The sequence below is a fragment of the Platalea leucorodia genome, assembly GCF_965183815.1.
Source record: "Platalea leucorodia genome assembly, chromosome: 3".
In the NCBI taxonomy this organism is placed as follows: Eukaryota; Metazoa; Chordata; class Aves; order Pelecaniformes; family Threskiornithidae; genus Platalea; species Platalea leucorodia.
The window spans coordinates 73,562,290-73,583,656 of NC_138825.1; the positions used below are offsets into that span (position 1 = coordinate 73,562,290).

Sequence of the window (21,367 nt, forward strand, 5' to 3'; positions counted from 1 at the left end):
CATATAAAATACCAAGCTTAAAGAGATTTTCTTCTCTCAGTTATTTTTTTTTTTCCCTCCACACTGGTTTCCCCTGTTTAGGCCACATCATCATATTCACGCCCCTGCCTGCAAATGACTACACCAGAGCTGACCTTAAGTCATCATCTCTGGTTTGATATTGTTCATTTATGTGCTTTTAACAAAGTGTGATGTAAACCCAGTGATAAAATAGGAGAGGCCATCCTGTACGTTTATTCTTTAAAGAATAATTTTCATTATTGTTTTTTAACAATTTTAGGGTAAACCAAATGTTGAGTTTAAATAATGCTTTCATTAGCCGAAGTCCATCAATTTTAGTTCCCTTTTAAACCGTTACATTTAAATGTATCAGAGGCATGAAATATAGTTTATCTAAATGCGTAAAGTGCAGTCACTAACCGTTCACACATATTGAGTAATATATCCACAAAACTGAAGACAGTCTTTCAAAACAAATATAATACTTTAAATGTCCCCTCTTTTCTTCATTTTCAAGTCTTTTCATCAAGATTTTTATAGTTCAGATTTGGTTTAAATTAGAGAGGCTTATAAATGCAGTTTTTACAGGGTTCTCCAAATAAAAAGCAGGCACAGCTGGTTATGTTATCAAAACAAGGTTGTTAGAAACAATGGAATACCCTGTTACCTGAATAATTTTCTTACACTTGAAGAACATTGAGATTCAGCATTTACTAGTAATCCTGGTAGATCTCCATGATTGTTACCCTGTACTCTGAACAGATGAGGGGGGGAAAGAAGGAAGGTCAGTATATGAAAACCTAAGACTATGAGAGTAAAAAGGGCACAAATACAATCATCTAACATTATATGAAAATTTGGCAGCTGTACTCAAGATTATCACACTATTCAAAACTGTTGTATGCTGTACAAATCTAGGTTTAAAGTGTCATTTGCTAAAATATCTCATTATTCAGAGTTCATAAAGTAACAGCACTCCTATATACACTTCTTACACTATATTCCACTAAAAAGACTTCAAAAAGAGGTTTCTTCCCTCCCAGTTACACCTTAGTCAAAACTGACCATTAATCTTAGAAAATCCACTTCAAGTCCCACATTCAATTACAATATAGTATATATTGCTGTAACATCAAAGTGAAACATCTTAGAATCTTAACCTGCATGTAAAAAAAACTCTAAATATAAAATGGTACTGTAAATGATACCACCTTCAACCTGTATTTTTCAGTGCATTAAAATATTGTTTAGTGATAAGCACAGTGCCATGGGGTAAGTAATCTGAAGTTTAAATTACAGCTTTTTATGAAGCACACAATGCTCTCATATGTCAAGGATTTCACTTAACCCAGGAGTTTGATGTTAATACATTAATTACAGGTAATAAGAAATAATCATACTTCAGCATTAACGCAAAGTATTAATTTCTCCAAATGAGATATACTACTAATACACCAGAAACACTACTTATATGCAAGTCGAAGCAGAGCATACATTTTTTCTGTATTCAAAATTGTTAATGTAAATATTAGAATTCTATTTCTTTTAGTGTTTAACAGCAAACACTATATTGTAGAGCCTAAATATTTAGATGACAATAACTTCTAGTTAGTTTTGGTGTTCACATACTTAATGCTATTTACAGTACAACAAACTTTGCCTTCAACTGAAAAGGAGTGATTCACTACTCATTCTTCACTGCAGTACTTCTATTGTCTTACCAAAAGAAAACCGAGTTAGTTAACTTAAAGAACAATTCAAGTGGCGGTAGCATATTTGGTCAAAAAAAATAACACCTACTGTCTAAACTTTTAAGAAGCTACTGTACTAGAAAGGCAAACATTGCCATGTTTCTCAAACTAAAGTGGTGTTACCACATTTTGACAGGAGACAGCTGTAAACCATCTGCTTGGCGATTTGTGCAAATCACCATCTCTGTCATTCATCATCTCAGCATTCTTGTGGTAACTACAGCAACTGCTTCCACTGCAAAGTACTGTACTTGTGGCTGACTTTTAATGCCATTTAGCAGCTTTAGTTACAGAGCCAACATCAAATGACCAGCAAGCTCTCTGCTGATTCCAATTTGAAAATCTCTGAAATAGTCCTCTTCCCACATAATTCAGAAAAAGCTTTTTCATATATTCAATATTATATTAGGTAATTAGCATTATATATGTATATCTATTATGTCTTTAAATACATTTTATAAATAAATTCCAACAGTGTGTTGTAAAGTAAGTAATGCATAAAAGTTTCACAATTTAAATAAATATTTTTCACATTCCAGTTCAGCTTCTTACAAGCTCATCTTTATTTCTTATCTTAGTTCTGAAGCAATGTTTTTGCTTCAATACAAGAGGTAGATTTGATAGAGACTGGGCAAGTCAAGCCAACTGCCAAAAACGCAACTGTCAGTAACTGTATTGCTGATATGCAGTTTGAGACTACATGAAAAATTCAGAACCACTACCTAAAATCCTACCAAGTCTTAGCTTAACAGTTCTTGTTAAATCACATTTAACGCTTTACTTTAGACATGATTACTCACAGTTGTTTTCTGTACATAAGAGATAATGAAAAACACAAATACAAAACAAAGAACAGTTGCATCTAACACAATATATAAAAGTGCATGAGCTGCTTCATCTATTTCTGCAAAACATACTCAACCTTTCCTCTAACTTTGGCCATAAAGAAAAGACCTCTTGGGGGCGGGGGGGAAACAAACCAAAACCCTACAAGTGTTTACATTTTATGCTTGTCTTCACTTCAATAGTTTACAGCTGAAACCCCTCCATTGGAGCCTCCTGCTGTTGAAACACAAACTGCTGCTGATTTTCATCCACCTGAGGTGCAATACTGGAGTCCTCTTCTTCGACACCAAAGTAATGTTCTATGAGTTCAAAAGCCTTTTGGTAGATCTCTTGGTTTTCATGCCTCTGAAGAAATTCAATTTTATCAAGTCCTAAATTCAAAACAAAACATTTTTAAAATCGAGTTGCTTAAATGACTGATGAATTCAAGGGGAAACAGCTTATAGCATGGATGCACTTCTCAGATAAAAAAATGCAATCCCAAATCATCTCAATTCATTCGATGTAATTGATTCTTAATTTCCTAACCCATTTATTTCTAGTCTTCAGTTTCTGCAGCATTTTCTGCTGTCCAAACTGATTTTAAAACTATGCTAAACGAACATCAATTAAACTAAGAAGGAGGAGGCGGCAGTAGTATCTACAAATAAATATGCCATGCCTACAAAGAAATTGAATCTGCATAGAATTAGGATAGCATAAAACTGTTTGCTACAGCAATTTCCAATATCCCCATTTCTTTTCTTTTACTCTTTCAGTCTTCCCCAACTCTAAATTCTATCCCCTATTATGGAATCGTCACTGGGCACAGTCTGGTATCTTTTTTCAAATTTAATTTTAAGATTTGAAGATATTATCTTTCCAAAGGTTTATCATTTGCAAGCTAGAGGACATAACTCCTGCTCTGCTGGCAGAATTAAGTGCTTGGCGGTCAGTTAGGTTGATTCAAAAATCCTTTTTAGCTATTTAAGATAATTAAGTTTTCACTTAAGTTGGATTACACAGAGCTATACAAACCCTTCTGGTGACTACAGAGGCCAGAGCAATGAAGGTGATATAATTAGCTGTTTCCCCTACTTGAACTTATACTGTACAGCTTCAGCAGCGAAAGAAAGAACTAGGCATTCAATAGCTGAAATTCTGAACGGACTCAAAATCTGGAACAGAATAAATTCCATTCAAGTATTCAGTACTTATTCCTCTTACACATTAGAGTGCAAAGTTCTCCACGTATGCACTTGATTTTAGAAATGAAACTCTGTAACAGGGAATTCAGATTTAAAGGCTGCTTGACAGAAAAGCTAGTACCCTCTAATCAGATATGTGGTCAGCTAGAATTGCTATTAGCAGTTACTGAAACACAAATGTCTGCCAATTTTGTTTTGTCAGAGCTACAAAAAGATAACTCTCCATGAATAATGCCAGATTCATTATAAGCCAGGTTTAACATTAATTTTGTTAAATCAAAAGCATCTAGTCATGAAATTCTACAAATGTCATTTTAGTTTTGATACTCTTGCCTTTAAAATGTGGTTTAATTCAACAACTCTTAAAAGAAGAAACAGAACAGAAATACCTTCACAAATTAAATACAAGCTTATTTACTTTTGTGATCTGAAGTTGATTTTGCTATTACTGGTATTCTCTATGCTAAAAAATGATCTGACTTTGGGAATAAGTAAAACAAACTCTGATCTCGCATCCCTGTTGGTAATGAAACTGTACAAGACAGGACTATATATTGAAGTAATAAAACTCTATTTAAGGATTGGCTGATAAACTTATGTAAACCATGGCTCCAACAGACTAGGACACCTGTGTGTTAAGTATTTCTGAGAATGTTCCTCTAGAGGCACATTTCATAAACTGACCACAGACAAACATCCACAGGTTTTCTGCATTTAACCGCTTTTCCCATCATGTTACATTACTTCCTTTACAATGCTTTCATGTCCACTTAAGCTTGAAGTAAAAATTCTAATATTAAACTTACCTACAAATGGTTCACAATGGTTTTGTTTTTTACAGCCTGAAATAAGGAAGTTCAGGTACGTAGTTTTACAAGAAGTAATTTCTTACCATATGCTTCCTCTATAAGGGCGCAATAAGGATTAATGCCCATTCCATTCTGCTTAGACTCTTGCTCTCCAAGACGCAGAATATTTTCAAGTCCATTTAAAGCCACCTGTACTATTTTTGAATCCATCACAGTCAGGAGGTCACAAAGAGGCTTGGTACAACCTAGTGCTACCAAATACCTTTATAACAGCAGAAAAACAGAGGGGGGTGGGGGGAAAAAGAAGGACTGATAATCCAGCACATTCATTCCGACATGCCTGTCTATCACCACTGGTCCTTAATTTTGCTAAAAGAAGTGGCTGAAACAAAAGATTTCTAAAACGCACCACAAAGATAATCTTAATCTGAAATTGGATCAATACTCTAATTTATCCTAATGAGAAAATTCAATGTGCGCATTCCTAACTGGAGTTTGGAATTTGTTGTCTTTTCTTTTGCTTATGATCTTCAGATGGGTTTAACTAAATAGAAGAGAAAACGTTAGTTTTAGCAGTAAGTTCTTTTCTCAGGCATTTGAAATTTTGTAGTGGCACAAACATCGAGTAAACACATTAAAGACAGATAAGAATATTGGACACTGCTCTATACTAATGCAGTCCACGCTAGCAGCCCATTAAGATACTAGCATTACCTACTGTAAAAGGAAGGACATAATTGTAAATACAAAAAAGATACTGGGATTCTGAGTATCCTTTTCCTTTTTCCAATTTTGCACATAATGGTGTAGAACTTTGGAAGTTAGAACCTGTGCCCTTGTTTCTAGTATGGAAGGAAAATGAAGTCAGTAATGCTTGCCAGCATCAAAAGGTTGCTTAAATATAGTTTATTTAGTGGTTTTAAATTATCCTGCAGTTAGACAGTAGTACCTTGAGGACGTTAAAAGGGCTAAAATTTCATGGCATAGATAATATATTTGTGTTTTGTGACAAGAAGCTACTTTTATGATACTACGTGCACATTTACTATCTGAAGATCCTGAATTAAAATTTATTTAAAATATGCTAAATTTTAAGATGTTACATTATGCAAGCAATCAAAATAATAGCAAAAAAACACCCACAAACTTTCCTTACCTCTGATAACACTTAGTGGTTGTAAGAAAACCAGGACTGTTTACATTTTAAATAAATTAGGATGCACTTATTGCAACAGATCTCTTAAATGTGCTGGAAGAGTTATCACATCACTTTCAGTTCTGGCTTCCAAATAATACACTGTCATATTTAAATACATTTATCAACTACTGATTCAAACTGATCTCTATGCTGACGGTACTCAGAGAAACCAGAGAATATTTTATTCTAGTCATTCAAGAAGTCCAATCTTTGCAGCACATAAATAGCTGCTGACAGTAAAATTTAAATCAAACTCAAATCTGAAAAAGGAGTTTAGATATCTGCTTTAAAATAATACCGAGTTTAAAATACATGAAGAAACCACTAAAATTCCTGACAATCCCATTGCACAAGTTTTCTAAACAACTCTCCCAAATTTTTCCATTTTCAAACACTGGAACTGTTCGTTAACTGTTCCAATTGTGTTTGACAATACAATATCAACTCTGGAAGATAACCCTGTGAAAGCTTTAGATGTAATATCACTGAAACAAAGCAGTATCGGTCAATTTGTTATTAAGTCTACTGCATATATTTCACTCATTTTTCTGAGCTTCTACATGTTTAGTCCCTGTGTTGACAGAGTTACAAGGTATTACGGTTGTGTTTAGGATTTTGCTGCTATGTTTGTCAGGGTTCAATTGAAGAAATAAAAATGCCTTATAAAAGATACTTAGGCAGAGAAAATAGTAACATACACAAACTTACCTAATCTGTTCAGGGGTTCCTCCTGATGTTGCGTTAGTTATGGCCCATGCTGCTTCTTTTCTGGTGCGAAATTCAGCTTTTTGAAGAATTTCGATCAATATTGGAAAAATATTTGCATCTATAACAGCCTAAGAGATGCAATTATAGCATTTTATAATAATTAATAAAGATTTAGTATAGACAGAGAAAGAACATTAATACCCTTCACTACAAGAGTCAGTGATGCCTGCTGATAGCAAAGCAAACAATGTTTTGCTAGAAGGCACCACACTAACTAGAAACGCTAAACTGAAATCCAGAACTATTCCACCACTGCACTACAGCAGCCATCAGAGTGTCTTCCTTGTTGATTTCTCTGTCTCTGGTGGACAGAATGCTGCTTACTGGATAGGCCCATTTAAAAATCATATGACATAAGCACGAAACCTGAATTTTTGAACTGGAGATCAAGCCTCAGAACAAAACTTCACTTTGTCCACTTTATTAGGTTTGCAGTCTCCAATGCCTAAACACTATAGACTACGTCTATAATTGGAGACTATATTTAAATGACATGAAGAACTAACATTTTCATCCCTGACTGAAATAGAGGAAAAAAAATCATATTGAAAGACGCACTCTGATTCAGAATTCTCATTTTTGTCAAACAGAACCTTTTTTCAGGTAACTCCAGATACCTGGAGCAATAGTCAGGATTTAGTAGTCTCCACAAGAATACAACTCAGTATTGATGACATCATGCAGGTTTTTTATCTAAGCAAAATGTGCAACATTTCCAAACAGGCAGAACTGGTAAACTGTCCACTTTTCTCTGGACTAGTCTGTGCAAGATGTTTTCTTTCAACTTTTAAAAAGAAAAATGGCGTATTACTTTAATATATATATTACAATGCATAACAAAATTAAAATATACCAGTAGATGATGCTCCCACAGGGAAAAATAACTGTTGGTATCAGATCTAAGAGAATATTTCATTTGTTTTATAAACAACAACCAAATCCCTTTGAGAGAAATGAATCAGTTTCTTTAGTACAAATCATGACAGTCATTTCTAAAGTATTATTTTATGAAGTTATTTATAATAATCTTTCAAAACGTAGAAGAAAACATTTAAGTTAGGTAGAATTATAGACAGTTAGGACTAAAACAAATAATGCAGAGTCAATGTAGTATTTGCTTATTTCTCCTTGTGAAGGAAAATCAAGTGAACTAGTAAAATGAAAACAAAACCAACCAAGTAACAAATATACAGACTTTACCTGAATCTGAGCTCTGTTTCCTGCAGTAATATTAGAAACAGTCCAGCACGCTTCTTTTCGAATAGATTCCTTGGGACTACTAAGCAAGTGCAAGAGACAGGGTAATGCAGAGCAGTTTAGAATCACCTAAAATAATTTGAGAATTGAAAATTGAGTTGTACAATATACATATATATATACACACACACATATATATATGGAGGTTTGTGCAACATACATATACATAAGAAAAGCACTTTACAGATGACTTCAAAATAAGATTTTGCAACACATTTATATTATACAAAGTATCATAGATAACATCCTGCAAAATCAGTGTTCAATGCTGTAACGCGTGAATAGACAATCCAGCAATTTGAAAGAATCTGCCCTCAATTAAATTCAGACCAGAAGACTAACAACAGCAAGACTAAATAAGGCTGCTTAAGGCTAGAATATGAATAACTGAGAATAACTGAGAAGTGTAAATCTGATTTGTACAGTTATTTGTTAATTTCTTTTTTAAGAGACAGATGTTTTCTATTTAATTCCTTACCAAAATCCTCTCCTACAGAGTTCACAACAAATTATGTCATTAACTTATTTCCTTATTTTCCCTTTACACTAGTTGTCAGCCTTTTAGACACAATTTTCTTTAAAGCAGGACCTGTCTTAGTATTTCCTGCATTGCTTCAAACTCAGTTTTCCATTGCCTAAAATTAAAAAATAAACCTTTAGAACAAATTGCATTAGTAAGACTATCACATACAAATTCATGGACAAATCAAGCATGACTGTTGCTTACAAGTAAAAATGCTGACTGTGTTTGAAGACTTAAAAAAGGGAATGATTATAATAAATAATTGAGCCCCTACTGGGGGGGGGGGGGGTAGTAATTACTTTCATAATGAATGGAAAACAGTCAGAGTACCATACAGGAATGAAGCAATCCACTACATACAGTGCTGTAAGAAACTGTTCGTTCTTGCAGTAATTTAATATTTAAAATAGCAGCCTAAACAGTCAAATTAACAATATAGATTTGTACAGAGCCTCTTTCACGGACATATGCAGATACCTGTACTGGACAGGTATTTTGTCACAATTTTTACAAAATTCTGTCCTTCTGCTTCATTTTTTTTAAATCAACTAGTCTTACCTGTGTTTGGATATCATCCCCAGTAACAATATTTCCAACTGCTCTTAATGCAGGGGATACCACCTTGTAATCATTATGCCTGGAGACAAATATTAAATCGCTCTATATTACCAAGTGTTAAAGTATAATTTTGCATTTTCAGTGTACAATGGTTTACTTCAGGTGCTAAATTTTTAGTTCTAGAAAACACTGCATTACTTCTTACACTTCCCCCCTATTTAGCCAAATTTGACAACTGCAAGCCCACAACTGAATTCCTGATTCAAGGAAAGGGCATCTCTGTGGAACAACACAACTTAGAGCAATCTATCTGTCCAGCAGATTCATTTCACCCAGCTCAAGTATTATTGAATATAATACTGGAAGCTGCATCATTCAATAGCCACAGAAACAAAAGGGGTGTTATTAGCTGTATGCTAACACTTAGCAGCTCCGCTTTGTAAGGGAACTTCCCCCTTTTCTAAGTCAATAACCCTAGAAGCCAGTACATGAAGCCCATATTCCCATATTCAATTCTCTGAAATGTGGGGGAAGGAAATCTACTCAGTTGTCCTAAAGCTTCTACACAAGCGAAATCAACCTCACCGTCTCCTGACAGCTATACAAATAATTGCATTATTTGTACACAAATTTCACAGGGAACTGTGCTGAGCTGTCAGAGCTGGGTACTACTATTCCTGACCTACTCTCCAGTCCCCATGTGAACACAGGGATTTAGTCTCCCTTTCTAGGAAAATAACAAACCATAAACCAAATATACTGAAACAGTTCAAAAGTGGCACAAGCCTGCCTCTGGACTTCGTGAGTCCAAGAACTGTCTGTATTGCAACTACACCTTCTAGAAAGGTAAGAAAACAAAATACAACAGTAAAATTAAAAAAAAAAGCAAGCTGAGAAATTAATTTACAATTCAAGCTTGGTCTTCAGTCTTCACCTTTCTACTCCTCCACATAAATTAAATTCTACATTAAATTCTAAAGAATATAAAGGAATACTTTGGAGAAAACTTTTTTTCACTGTCAATCTCAGGAAAAATCCCAGGAGCCAAGCAACCTAGCAAGCAACTTAAAAGGTTTCAGATTGAATTCATGTTCATCACTTCTCACAAAATAAATTCAGACTTGAGGTGAGAAAAAACAACTCAATTTGAATTCATTAACAGTACTGTAAGGCATTTATTCGGTGAAGAGAAGACTTACATAAGCAGCTCTACCAATCTTCGACACACTCCAGAATCAATAACAGCTTGAATTTTATCATTGGGACCATCTGAAAGGTAAGAGAGGGCCCAGCAAGCATCTGCTAATACATCCGGGTCACTGCTAAACAGCAGTCTTGATAAAACATTTAAGCAAGGAGCGACCTAGGTTAAAGAAAAACATTGCATAAAATTAGGTGTTTCATATTTTTCAAGTTTCAGAGAACATTCTGCAAAGGCATAAAGGTGCAAAACTATTTACTGCCAAAGCACACGAGCTCATTAATGAACCAGAACCTAGGTGGAACACTTCCTGATTAAACTGGACATCCAATTCCAACTGTCAAATGGATAAATTCTGATTCACAGCCTATTTATTTAGAGATACTGTATTAGGTATGTAATTGTTCAGCTTAAACAAAAACCATCTGCTTTTACAGGTAACCAAAGGATCAGGAATTACTGATGCTTTTTTTAATCACTCGGGGAACAGAACTTCAAAATAACAACTTTTTCATATTGCTGTCTTTGCAGGAGTACTGGAGGTTATTTATAATAACCAATTTACCACAAAGAAACCCAGCGTAATTCACAGGACTCAACATTCATGGAAGCAAATGAAACAAACAATGGCTGACTTCAGTTCTCATTGCAACTGTAGTCTCTGGCCTTAATCTCCTACAAGTGCCACGCAGAGACAAATTAACTAGACCATCTTAACGCCACTTGGAACCTGACAGGTTTCAGCAGTACAGCTTGGGAATTTCCTATTTTTTGTAGAACTTAATTCTTTATCTTACATCTTCTTTATCTTACATCACTTGTAATAACTCACATCCTCTAAAACAGATCAGGAGAAAATACAGCTCCAAGGGGTTTAGTGCTGAATGTATTATTTGTCCATCATTTCATACCAGTGAATGACTACTTGCATCCGCCTAACTACAATCTCAAGCTTTTAAGTAATTTAATTTTATTGCTGATAGGTGTCAAAGTAGATGATTTTTTGCAGATACAACAGATGGACAAGACTCTGTGATTACATCAAAAAGATACAATTGAGCCGATCTCCACATTCAAAGATTCTGTGCGTTATAACATATTACAAACATAAGTCGTCTTCAGCTTTCTGATTTCTCAAAATGAATACTTTATTATACCTTACTGAAGTCTGGAGGAGGGTTCTTTCCTCTACAGAGATTTGAGAGAGCCCAGACTGCATTTCTAGTTGTTGTAAGACGATTTGAATTTGTTAACAGTCTGTCAAAGAGAGACAACAGTAATAAAAATAACAACTTCTTATTGAAAATGTCTTTTTATGTCCATTATTACCAACAGTACCTCAAATCAGGAAAAGAAATTCTATTATTGGGCACTAGTTTCAATTTATTTCTCTTCATCACTTACATGCTGCAAGTATTTTCTTAGAATCAACTGAATCTGAATAGATTATTTTGAATGGGCATTTCATTCCCAAATCAAGTATATGCATATAAAGTAAACCATTGCTCATATGAAAAATCATTCAACTAATCTTTTCTGAGGGTCTTCAGAAGAGGCTAGGAGATGCAACCCTCCCTTGAATTAACTTTGACCTTTTCATTCATAGAATGCAATTAATAATAATAAAAGTAGTTCCATAAAAAGTTAGAACTTAGAAGATCTAAAAAAATTAACACTTTACTGGTTTTGCTGAATAGAATGTGAAAGATGCAACACCTGAAAAATCAGCTTCACTTTCAGATACATACCAAAACGTCTAAAACTGTTAATCCTTTAAATCCTTGAGGAAGGTTATCACACTCTCCTCTATTATTTTAAGCTATTTTAGAAATGTTTTAAAGCCTTTTATTATTCCAAGCAATAATAAATTGAACAAAATTTGGTTTGTGCAATTTTCCCCCTGTGATGAAGCTACCTTACATCCTATTGTAAGCGTACAATAAATGCTGGAATGATATTCCTAGTTGTCCTGGTTTCAGCTGGGATAGAGTTAATTTTCGTCTTGGTAGCCGGTATGGGGCTGTGTTTTGGGTTTGGGATGGGATCGGTGTCGGTGATGCACTGATGCTTTGGTTCTTGCTAAGTAGTGCTAAGCTGTCTCTAAATAGGTGCTAAGTGGCGCTCACACTGGTCAAGGACTTTTCAGCTTCCCCTGCTCTGCCGGGGGCACAAGAAGCTGGGAGGGGGCACAGCCAGGGGGAGTGCTGGCCCAGACTGGCCAAAGGGCTATTCCATACCATATGACATCATGCTCAGTATATAAGCTGGGGGAAGAAGGAGGAAGGAGGGGGACATTGGGCATGATGGCGTTTGTCTTCCCAAGTAACCATTACGCGTGATGGAGCCCTGCTTTCCTGGAGATGGCTGAACACCTGCCTGCTGATGGGAAGTAGTGAATGAATTCCTTGTTTTGTTTTGTTTGCGTGCACGGTTTTTGCTTTGCCTATTTAACTGTTCTAATTTATTTTACTTCAATTATTAAACTGTTCTTATCTCAACCCACGAGTTTTCTCCCTTTTACCCTTCTGATTCTCTCCCCCATCCCACTGGGGGGGAGTGAGCGAGCGGCTGCGTGGTGCTTGGTTGCTGGCTGGGGTTAAACCACGACACTAGTGAAGAGAAATCTCCTGGTGGAACACAGCTCATGTAACAACTACTGTGCCAGCTCGTCTCAACAAGCAAATGGATAGATAGCAAGACCAGAGCTTGGAGCTACTGGACAAAGGTGGTGAAACCAGCCTATTGCCCAGCCAGTTGGAATCACACAATTGCAAGTGTGAATTAAATCACCTCTCCCACCCTGTATATCCAGAACTCTGGCAACACAGAGTTCTGCACAATACAGAAATTTCAAACCTGTGAAATAACACTTCTCTCCTTTTGCAAACACTGGAAAGCTTCCAGCAGTCAGGGACTAATTAATTAAAGTTATGCATGGAGTTCAGGTAATCCAAAACATTAGAGTCATAGCAATATAATAAAAAAAGAAACATTCTCAATTTAGCAAAAAGCTATTTATTACTTATAATATTATTTATAATATATTATTATTTTCAAATAAATTTTAAGTTAAAGCTTACAGTTATCTATACCTGTATACTATATTTATAATATTAATTTACAATACTTACTCCAAGAGGGGTGGTAATATTCCACAGTTTAAAACAAAGTCTCTGCATTCTGCATTATCACCAGCAATGTTTCCAAGAGCCCACACTGCCTTAAAAAGCAAAGCATCCAAGTGAATTTATACATGCTTGCAAAACAACTCTTACATCACATCTATATATTTTTTACAGCAAATATTACAGAAGCAAAAAAGCAGTATCATTCCAAATATAAAATTTCAGAAGAATACTGATTGCTATATTGCATTTTTTGTGAACTCACACAAAGTCAATTACGTACACTTGAATTCATCCTTTCAAGGAAAGAAAGTCTTCTGTTATGAAAATGTTGATTCATGTGCTTTTCAATAAAAAGGATACGTGCACTCTTTTTAATAGTTACATTTGCTCACTATGTGTAACAGATTCAATAAAACTGGCTCAAAGGTGCAAAAAATGTATGAGGAATAGAAAACTTAAATCATGAACTTTCACTATGCAAACTTTCAAACATGCTAAATAAAAGCCAGTAAATTACAGCCTCTCAAACAAACAAACAAAAAAACCCCCAAACCCAACCCAAAACAAACCCTAAAGTTCAGGAAAATGTTAATGAAGACTGTAACATAGTAAGATGCAAGAGCAGAGGTATATAGGAAATGAAGCTACAAGGTAACTTAGGGGAAAAAAAAATCTACATTGTTTTCTACTATATTCTTTCTATTATGGCGTTCTAGATCCTGTCCACCTGTAAATGCTGCAATAGAAATGATGTGCTTTCTTCAACTTACTCCATAACATGAAATAAAAAACAGGTTCAAAGAAACCTGAAAGAATCAGAGGAAAAAAGACATGAGGGGAAAAAATACACTGAAAGTAAATTTTTATCTTCCTGGAACCAGATCAATGGGCTAGTAGACAAGTGGGGCTCAAAACCTCTCTAACCACACACACCCCAAAAAAGACATTAATAAATGAATTTTAAGTAGTTATAAAAACACCACAAGAAAACAGTTACCTGCTCCTGTACATCTTCATGTTCTGAACTAAGCAACTTAATAAAAATTGGAACAGCTCCAGTTTCAATTACAACTTTGGTGTGTAGAAAAGTTCCAGATGCTATGTTTGTCAAAGCCCAAGCTGCTTCAAACTGTTGAGGAGCACAAAGATGACATGTTAAACCACTCAGCAGTAAAGCTTACATTCGTGAAGAACAGTTTGACATGAGAGTTGCAGGGGTTAATCTTCCAACTTTTTTTCCTTTCCACTGAAATGCAATTATTACTATTATTGTACTTTCTATACAATAAAATAATTGGCACTTACAAAATCTCTATTTAATAAGCACCTTCAGCATCTAAATTATTTTTAGGTTTTGGCTTGCAGCACTAACTATAAAGAAGATTTCAAATCTCTTAGCTAGTATAAATCCCTTCTGTTTACTCTATATTAAGTTAATTCTTCTGGTATGAATGTACACAAGGCCTAAGTGCCATTCCATGGGCTACCACAAGTAGACAGAACCAGTAACTCTGACCGTTAGTTATATATTTTTCAAAGACTCTTCTAAGAGGGTTTTCATACAAGCCTTTCATTTTCCTGTGTTTTTTTGTTCTTTTCTAAGATTTCAACTGAAAAGTACTACAATATACTCAACACAAACAAAACAGATTCTGCTCACACATCAATGCTGACGATCTTAATATACCACTCTGGAAACTCTCTTGAACACATTCTGCTTTCAACACCCATGTTTTTGACCAGCTGAATACACAACCCTAAAGACTACTATGAAATTCACAAGAGTCAAGTAACAATTTCAGTGGCGATACCTGACACTTTAGACAACTAAAATTTACAGCTTCATCGGTTAAAGTAATTATATTTGGTTATTTAAAACAAAACAAAAACCAACACATGCTTTCCAAAGCTGTTTTGGGGTGTTTCTAATTCCATTCCAAACCCCCAATCACCACCAGCCAAACTCACTTGCAGTGTGTAATTCTCATTCCTCTCTAGAAATTTCACAAATCTCTGTACTACTCCTGGTTTTTGTATGACTTCATCTATAGGTGGATTAGGCTCTAGGGGATAAAAACAAACATATTTGTGTAAGTCTAACAAAAAAGACCAAATAAATTACTTTTTCAGTATGACACAAAACATGAATATGATTCTCGGTTCTTACCATAACTTTTAGCATTCGATCATTTTAATCTCAAATGAAGGAGCTAAACTTTTGACTTTAGAAGACTGCAGGATCATCTCCACAAAGTGCTACAATTCAGTAAACACCCTATTATGTATAATAATAGTAACACATACTATTATCCACTGGCATGTTAGTAACTCATTACAAAACACTGTTCCCTCAGTCAGTAGCTCAGGTCAGTGGAAGAGCAATTATGATTAGAAACTATTTTAAATGACCAAGCATACCTTCACCTATCATGCTATACAAATACCAGCATTAATTTAAGACTGCACGTCTTACAGTCTCAACAAAAACAAGTTACAACTCTTCTTTGGCAGCCATATAATTTTTCTCCCCTCAAATACAGAATGAGAATCAGAAACTGAATCACTGCAACAAGTATTGTAAGTAATGTTGGCGTGCAGTTAGTTACTGCCCTGGACACTTCAATCAAAATATCCTTGCTTTTGTTACTTTGTCCGAAAGACTTAACATTAGAATAATGAAGCTTTCTGTATTTAGCCATTAGGTTGGAATAGATTTGGCACGGTTTCTCCATAAACAGAACTAGAAGTTTCAGCAAGATCTATTTTAAAGTAAAACAAAACTAAAGGTTAAATGACTCTCTATGACAAAAATTTGTAATAACAACACAGAAGGAACAAAAACAAAACAAAAAAAACACAACAAAAAAAAGAGGCAATGTTTATGTACCTTTAGATAGCAATTTTCTGAACTTCTGAGTTGCTGTGAGTTGCTGATCAGGATCATCAGAGAAAATCATCTGCACCATATCTACTGTAATAACTTCTTCCTAAAAATGAAGGGAGGATTTCTCATGTCTAATACTATGCACATAACAGGTAACATTCTAAATGCATTCTAAAATAATTACCTCTGGAATAGGTACAGTAGAGCTGACATCAGGATCCTGAATTGGACTTTCTACCATAGATTCTTCATTTCCCGGGAGAGAAACGTTTCGGCGTTTAAACAGCTAAACAAAGAAGAAATTTTTGGGAGAGTAAGTTAGAACTTACCACAGAGTGGGTACTGATGACATGCACTTGAAGAAATGCTTTCACCAATACTAGTCAAAGTATTTCAACTACTCACCTTCCTACTCATCCATGCAAATGTAATTCTACATTAAAGTTTAAAGGACATAAAGGAGAAACACACTACTATATCTGCATCTTGATTAACTGCGCTGCAACACTTCAGAGAGACATTTAAAAAAATGAAGTTCTCTTTAATTAGCAAAGATCCAAATTTTTTTTCCACATGTAAGAAAAAGAAGATACAGATCTTTTAAGCTTTACTCTTCTATCCCTCATAACTAACATTGATTTTTAAGCAGGAAACAGTATTCTACAAGCTACTGTCTCCTTTTTTAGTTTATAGGCTGAAGTCATCAGCACAGAGCCAATGTTTGTGTTTCAGCACACCCCGTTCCTCCCTTCACTGTCTATGTATTTTCTTTGCATGCCAATTAAACAGCACCTATATTTGATATACAGTTGCAGAAAGATTAACACAGAAACATTATTTTAATATAGTTGGAGAAAAAATGGCATAGCTTCAAGGGAAACTTTCAAATTATGTAACATTAAACATTCTCTACGTCCAAAAATGGCTTTAACATTGGCTGCATGCACTGCCTATGCTCAAAATACATACCTGCACTGTAGTACTTAATGAGTGCCTCCTCATTTTCTGGCATACAAGCAAAACATTCAAATTAGCCTGTTTTCTTCTAGAAACCAAACCTAATTTTCTATCTTTAATCCTGTATTACACTTACAACTACTGTAATTAACAATTCTAAGAATATTATGTTGGTATCTTTAAAAAGAAATGTTAGAATCTCAGTCCATTGACTAAGATTTCACCTGTAAGCATAATAATGAAACCTCCTACTAAATCCTGAAGGTTTTGCCCTCTATAGACACCTAAACTTCTGCTATTGTACATGGCCAAAACTGCAGAAGCAACTCCATGTTTACATCTGCCCATATTTCAAACAGGAACCTAAACCAAAGCATTCTCTCCCTTGTTCAAAAGAATTCTGTATTGGGCGCAATCCTGGACACAAAACAACTGCAGAATCCTGGACCTAAACAAAGTTTAACTCCATTTAAACCCACAAAGGAAGAATAAACAACATCGCTCTTTTGGAAGACGAGCCATTCCTTCTAGCACTCAACAAGAACACAGAAGCTGTTGGTTGAAATGTATAAACTGTTTTTGTTTAGGATCATGGTCTGTCTACCAGTTGTAATTTCCTTTGGAGCAAAAGCAGTCTTATCTCCCTGCATAAACTTGTTCTCCCCAGTTCAAGAAGAGCTGAAAAACACCAGTCCAACAAATTAAGATCAAGGAGAACATAACAGTATTCTCATTATTATGACAGTCAGCATGGGAGAGGAAACACCTATTATTTTCATAATTTATTTAGGGAGTATTTACTACAAAATATACAAACAAAACTTTCAGCAGGAACTGCAATGCAGTTACCCATTCACAGGTAAATGCTCCAGTATCGTACTACTTCTTACTCTTACCTCTCTGGCCCAACTAATTTAAATTCTTTTTCCATGCAGTAGCACCACTTTCACAGGAGAAGGGTAAGCATTCCCACCTCAGAGAAGACTGCAGACCAGTGCCTGGGACACTCTCTAGGTTGTGGGAGACAAATTCAGCCACTTTAGACCAAGCAGAAAAACAAACTACATTCCTTACTTTCCTGGCAAGAAACTACTAAACATTTTGGGAAAAGGAACTACCACAAACCATTAAATTACACAATGCTCCATGTACTGTGATCACTAAAAATTCAATGAGGACAACTGCAAATGTTATATATATAGTTCAGGGATCACTAATTGGTAGCCACTTAGTACTAAGTTACTGTAGGAAAAAGCTCTTGGGCAGCTTGAAGTACGGCTTCAAAGATGAAACTAATCCTCTCCCTTCTAACAGTACAACTTTGGCTCAAACTCCAGAAGAGAATGCAAAGTTTCTAATCCTTATCAGAAATAAGAGTATCCTTTCAGCCCAGTCTTATATGTTTAAACCTAGACTAAGGATTAAACTTAAGACACTGGTCTCTCCTCTGTGTGCCCTAGTGACTTAAGAGGGCTTCTGTTCACTTTTTTGTTTTATGATCCTGTTGAGAAGTGCCTGGTGCTCCCCAAGACTGGACAGAAAACAGACATTCAACCTGGCGCTCTGGATTCTGCTCCACAGGAGGAGTCTGCTCAAGTCCTTTCACATATCTGATTTTAGCTTCACAAGCACTTACCAGTTAACAGCTCACTAAGATATTTACCTGTTCTTCCCTTTTCTGTTTCCGAAGCTGGATTCCTTCCTCCTCTCTTCGTCTTCGCATTTCTTGAGGATTAAGTGCATTATTCTTGTAGCTTTTCATTCTGAAGTTATCTTTACCTGGGCTTGCCATGTTGTCTATCAAAAAAAGAAGAATTACTCCAAAAGGTCAAACCTTGCAAGGCAAACACGCCATCTCTTGTACTACAAAAATATCTACAGCAGCAGCTATATACTCCTATAGCTGCTTGCAATATCCAGTTCATCAACAAAAGTCTCTACAGTAGAAATCAGAGAAAAATCTTTGCCTAGACAGGCATTTCTAAACTGCAGATTAAACTACAGATCATCTCAGGGATCAGATTACTTCATTAAGGGCATAAGCTACTGCAAAAAGAAGTTATGGGTCTTACGAGCAAACTGAGAAACAAAAAGCAAAAACATTACGCTGCTAAATTTTGATTCTGTCACCAAGTAAAGGAATTTGCTTCCTCCTCTCATAAAGGAGACAGTAAATGTATTAAAAAATAAGGACAAATCCAAGAAGAAAACCTGCAGTAATTACCATTTCATTTAATATCTTACCGCATTGTTTCTTTATTTTTTTTTTAAGATGTCTATCTCGCAAACATAACACAGGATCTAAAGGTTATGCCGTGCTTCCTTCTAAACTGTATGCAGAAAAAACTCTGCAGAAAAACAAATTAAGGGTCAGTAGTACCCAGACAGGCATACTCTTTTCCATTTAAAACTAAGATAATGATTGACCCATTCTAATTAACAACTCTTTTGATGGATTAGAGGATTAGAATCTGCCTGTCATTTCAGGCATATCAGTTGTGAAAAGATGAAAGTGATAAAACAAGATTCTGTCACTGAAATGATCAAACTGACTGACTGAAAAAGCTTGTTAATATCACAGTGCTAGTTTTTAAAGCTAGAACTGTAGCCTTCACCTGAGAAATAACTGTCAAAAATACGATTTAAGACTCTACACGAACTCTCACTTATCTGAAATTCTTCCACAACAAGCAAACATACATAAGAATATCTGAACTACAGCTCTTGAGCTGTGCACAATTCTCTATCAACTTCCATGCTAGGACTGTTTATTTTATTATATCAGCAGTACCAAGGACTGCTGCGCAATAAACACAAGCTGTGAGAGAAAAAACAGTCTGCAGACTTAGGCTGACATCAACAAGACACTTGGAGGACTCAGCAACCTGTTTCACCCAAACATATTTGCTTCACAAGAGCCTTAATAAACTACTGCCATCTCTGGACCACAATACTAAGTATGCCATCACGTAAAGCAATTTGCTAGTAACTGTCATGTAACTTTTGAGATACAATTTAAGAAGATTTTTCCAACAACGCTACTGGCTTAACTAGTCGTAGAACATCATCACTTCCTTAATCACTAGTACCTTGCTAACTTAGTTGCACCAATAAAACTGTCAGGCCAAGAAATGAACTAAACAAGAGAAGCGTGCATTCAAAGTAACCCAGTTTAGGTCACCAGCTCAAAAGAGAGTTACAGAAGCACAACTGGGAGGAAGCTCTCATCAAAACTGTTTTCAAAAAGATAAGTTTATGAATTTATAGCTTCATTCCCCCCACAAGAGTTTTAGTATAGACATCATAAGGGCAAAAAGACTGTCAGTCCCTGATCTATTCAGGCTTCACAACTTCTACGTCCAAGGAAGCCTGCGCTTCTGCTCTGCAAACTACGCTCGTTCTAACACCACATCCCTCTTCCCAGCACATCCTGCATCTCGCCCACTTGTTGTGCCTAGACTAAGACCTACCCTAGTAATAGCTTTTTTTCTCCCTGCCTACATAAGGCTCCCTAAATACCGCGCCTCGCTGTACCACCGCCCCCTCCCCGACCGGCAGCGCCGGGGGAGGCCGCGCGGGCTTCCAGGCGCTGCCCGCCGGCTTCGCACCGGCCAAGACCCCGGCGCAGGGCCGGGTCAGACCGCAAGCCCCCTTGCCGCGGCTGCCCGGCCGAGAGGACACCGACCCCGGCCACAAAGAGCGACCAGCGAAGCTCTTCACCCGCGTCCCTTGAAGAGGGGGTGGCAAAGCCCGCTCAGCAGCAGCTGCAGCAGGGCAGGGAGGCGGGAGGAAGGCAGCCCTCCGACTGAGGAAGCGACGGACAACAGCGCGTGAAGACCCCGTCCCAGCACCGACCGCCCCGCCTGGCGGGGACCGAGCTGCCGCGCGCGGCGACGCAGGAGGAGACCGGCCTGCGCCGGGGAGCCTCACAGCAAGGGGCACGGCACGGCACCGCACCGCACCGCACCCCGCGCCGCGCCGCGCCGCGCCGGAGGGGGGCACAGCCCCTCCTGCCCCCACCCGCCGACTCTCGGCGCTGTTCCGCTCTTACCCATCGAAGCGGAGCCGCACGGCGCCCGCCGCCCTCCAAGCGAGAGAACCCCGCCCCGCTGGGGAGCGCGGCGCCGGCAGCGGACGGCAATTCAAGATGGCGGACGCCGCCCCGCCGCGCACCGCCCCGGCCGGGGGGCGGGCCCCTCCCTTCCCAGCAGGCCCCGCGCGCGCAGGCAGCCGCCCCAGGCGAGGCGAACGGCGCTTCCCGGCGGGCGCCGGCAGGACGTGACGAGCGACGCGGGCGGAA

The 21,367-nt window shown here is 37.0% G+C and overlaps 1 protein-coding gene across 4 annotated transcripts; it reads right to left on the reverse strand.

Moving 5' to 3' along the window:
* Nucleotides 1-57: 57 nt before the first annotated feature.
* On the reverse strand, nucleotides 58-21,253 carry KPNA5 (karyopherin subunit alpha 5). Of its 4 annotated transcripts, none has more exons than XM_082305721.1 (15): nucleotides 21,119-21,253; nucleotides 18,731-18,864; nucleotides 16,295-16,396; nucleotides 16,114-16,213; nucleotides 15,195-15,289; nucleotides 14,224-14,355; nucleotides 13,230-13,318; nucleotides 11,256-11,355; nucleotides 10,097-10,260; nucleotides 8,898-8,976; nucleotides 7,760-7,885; nucleotides 6,500-6,627; nucleotides 4,677-4,855; nucleotides 2,753-2,968; nucleotides 58-754 (listed from the first exon to the last, which is right to left on the reverse strand). In XM_082305721.1, exons 1-14 carry the CDS (start codon nucleotides 21,120-21,122, stop codon nucleotides 2,781-2,783), a joined length of 1,620 nt encoding a protein of 539 aa, XP_082161847.1. In that variant the 5' UTR covers nucleotides 21,123-21,253; the 3' UTR covers nucleotides 58-754; nucleotides 2,753-2,780. The 4 variants fall into 4 exon arrangements, with proteins under 4 accessions (XP_082161847.1, XP_082161848.1, XP_082161846.1 ...); XM_082305722.1 differs by adding an exon at nucleotides 19,312-19,415 and having other exon boundaries at nucleotides 58-2,968; XM_082305720.1 differs by having other exon boundaries at nucleotides 58-2,968.
* Between the last annotated feature and the right edge of the window lie 114 nt (nucleotides 21,254-21,367).

Coding starts and splice junctions, on each gene's coding strand:
- KPNA5 (XM_082305721.1), bottom strand. Junction 15,290..16,113: donor CAGAAAATTGCTATCTAAAG/GTACATAAACAT, acceptor TTTATCCCCTAG/AGCCTAATCCACCTATAGAT. Junction 7,886..8,897: donor GGGATGATATCCAAACACAG/GTAAGACTAGTT, acceptor AAATTATTTTAG/GTGATTCTAAACTGCTCTGC.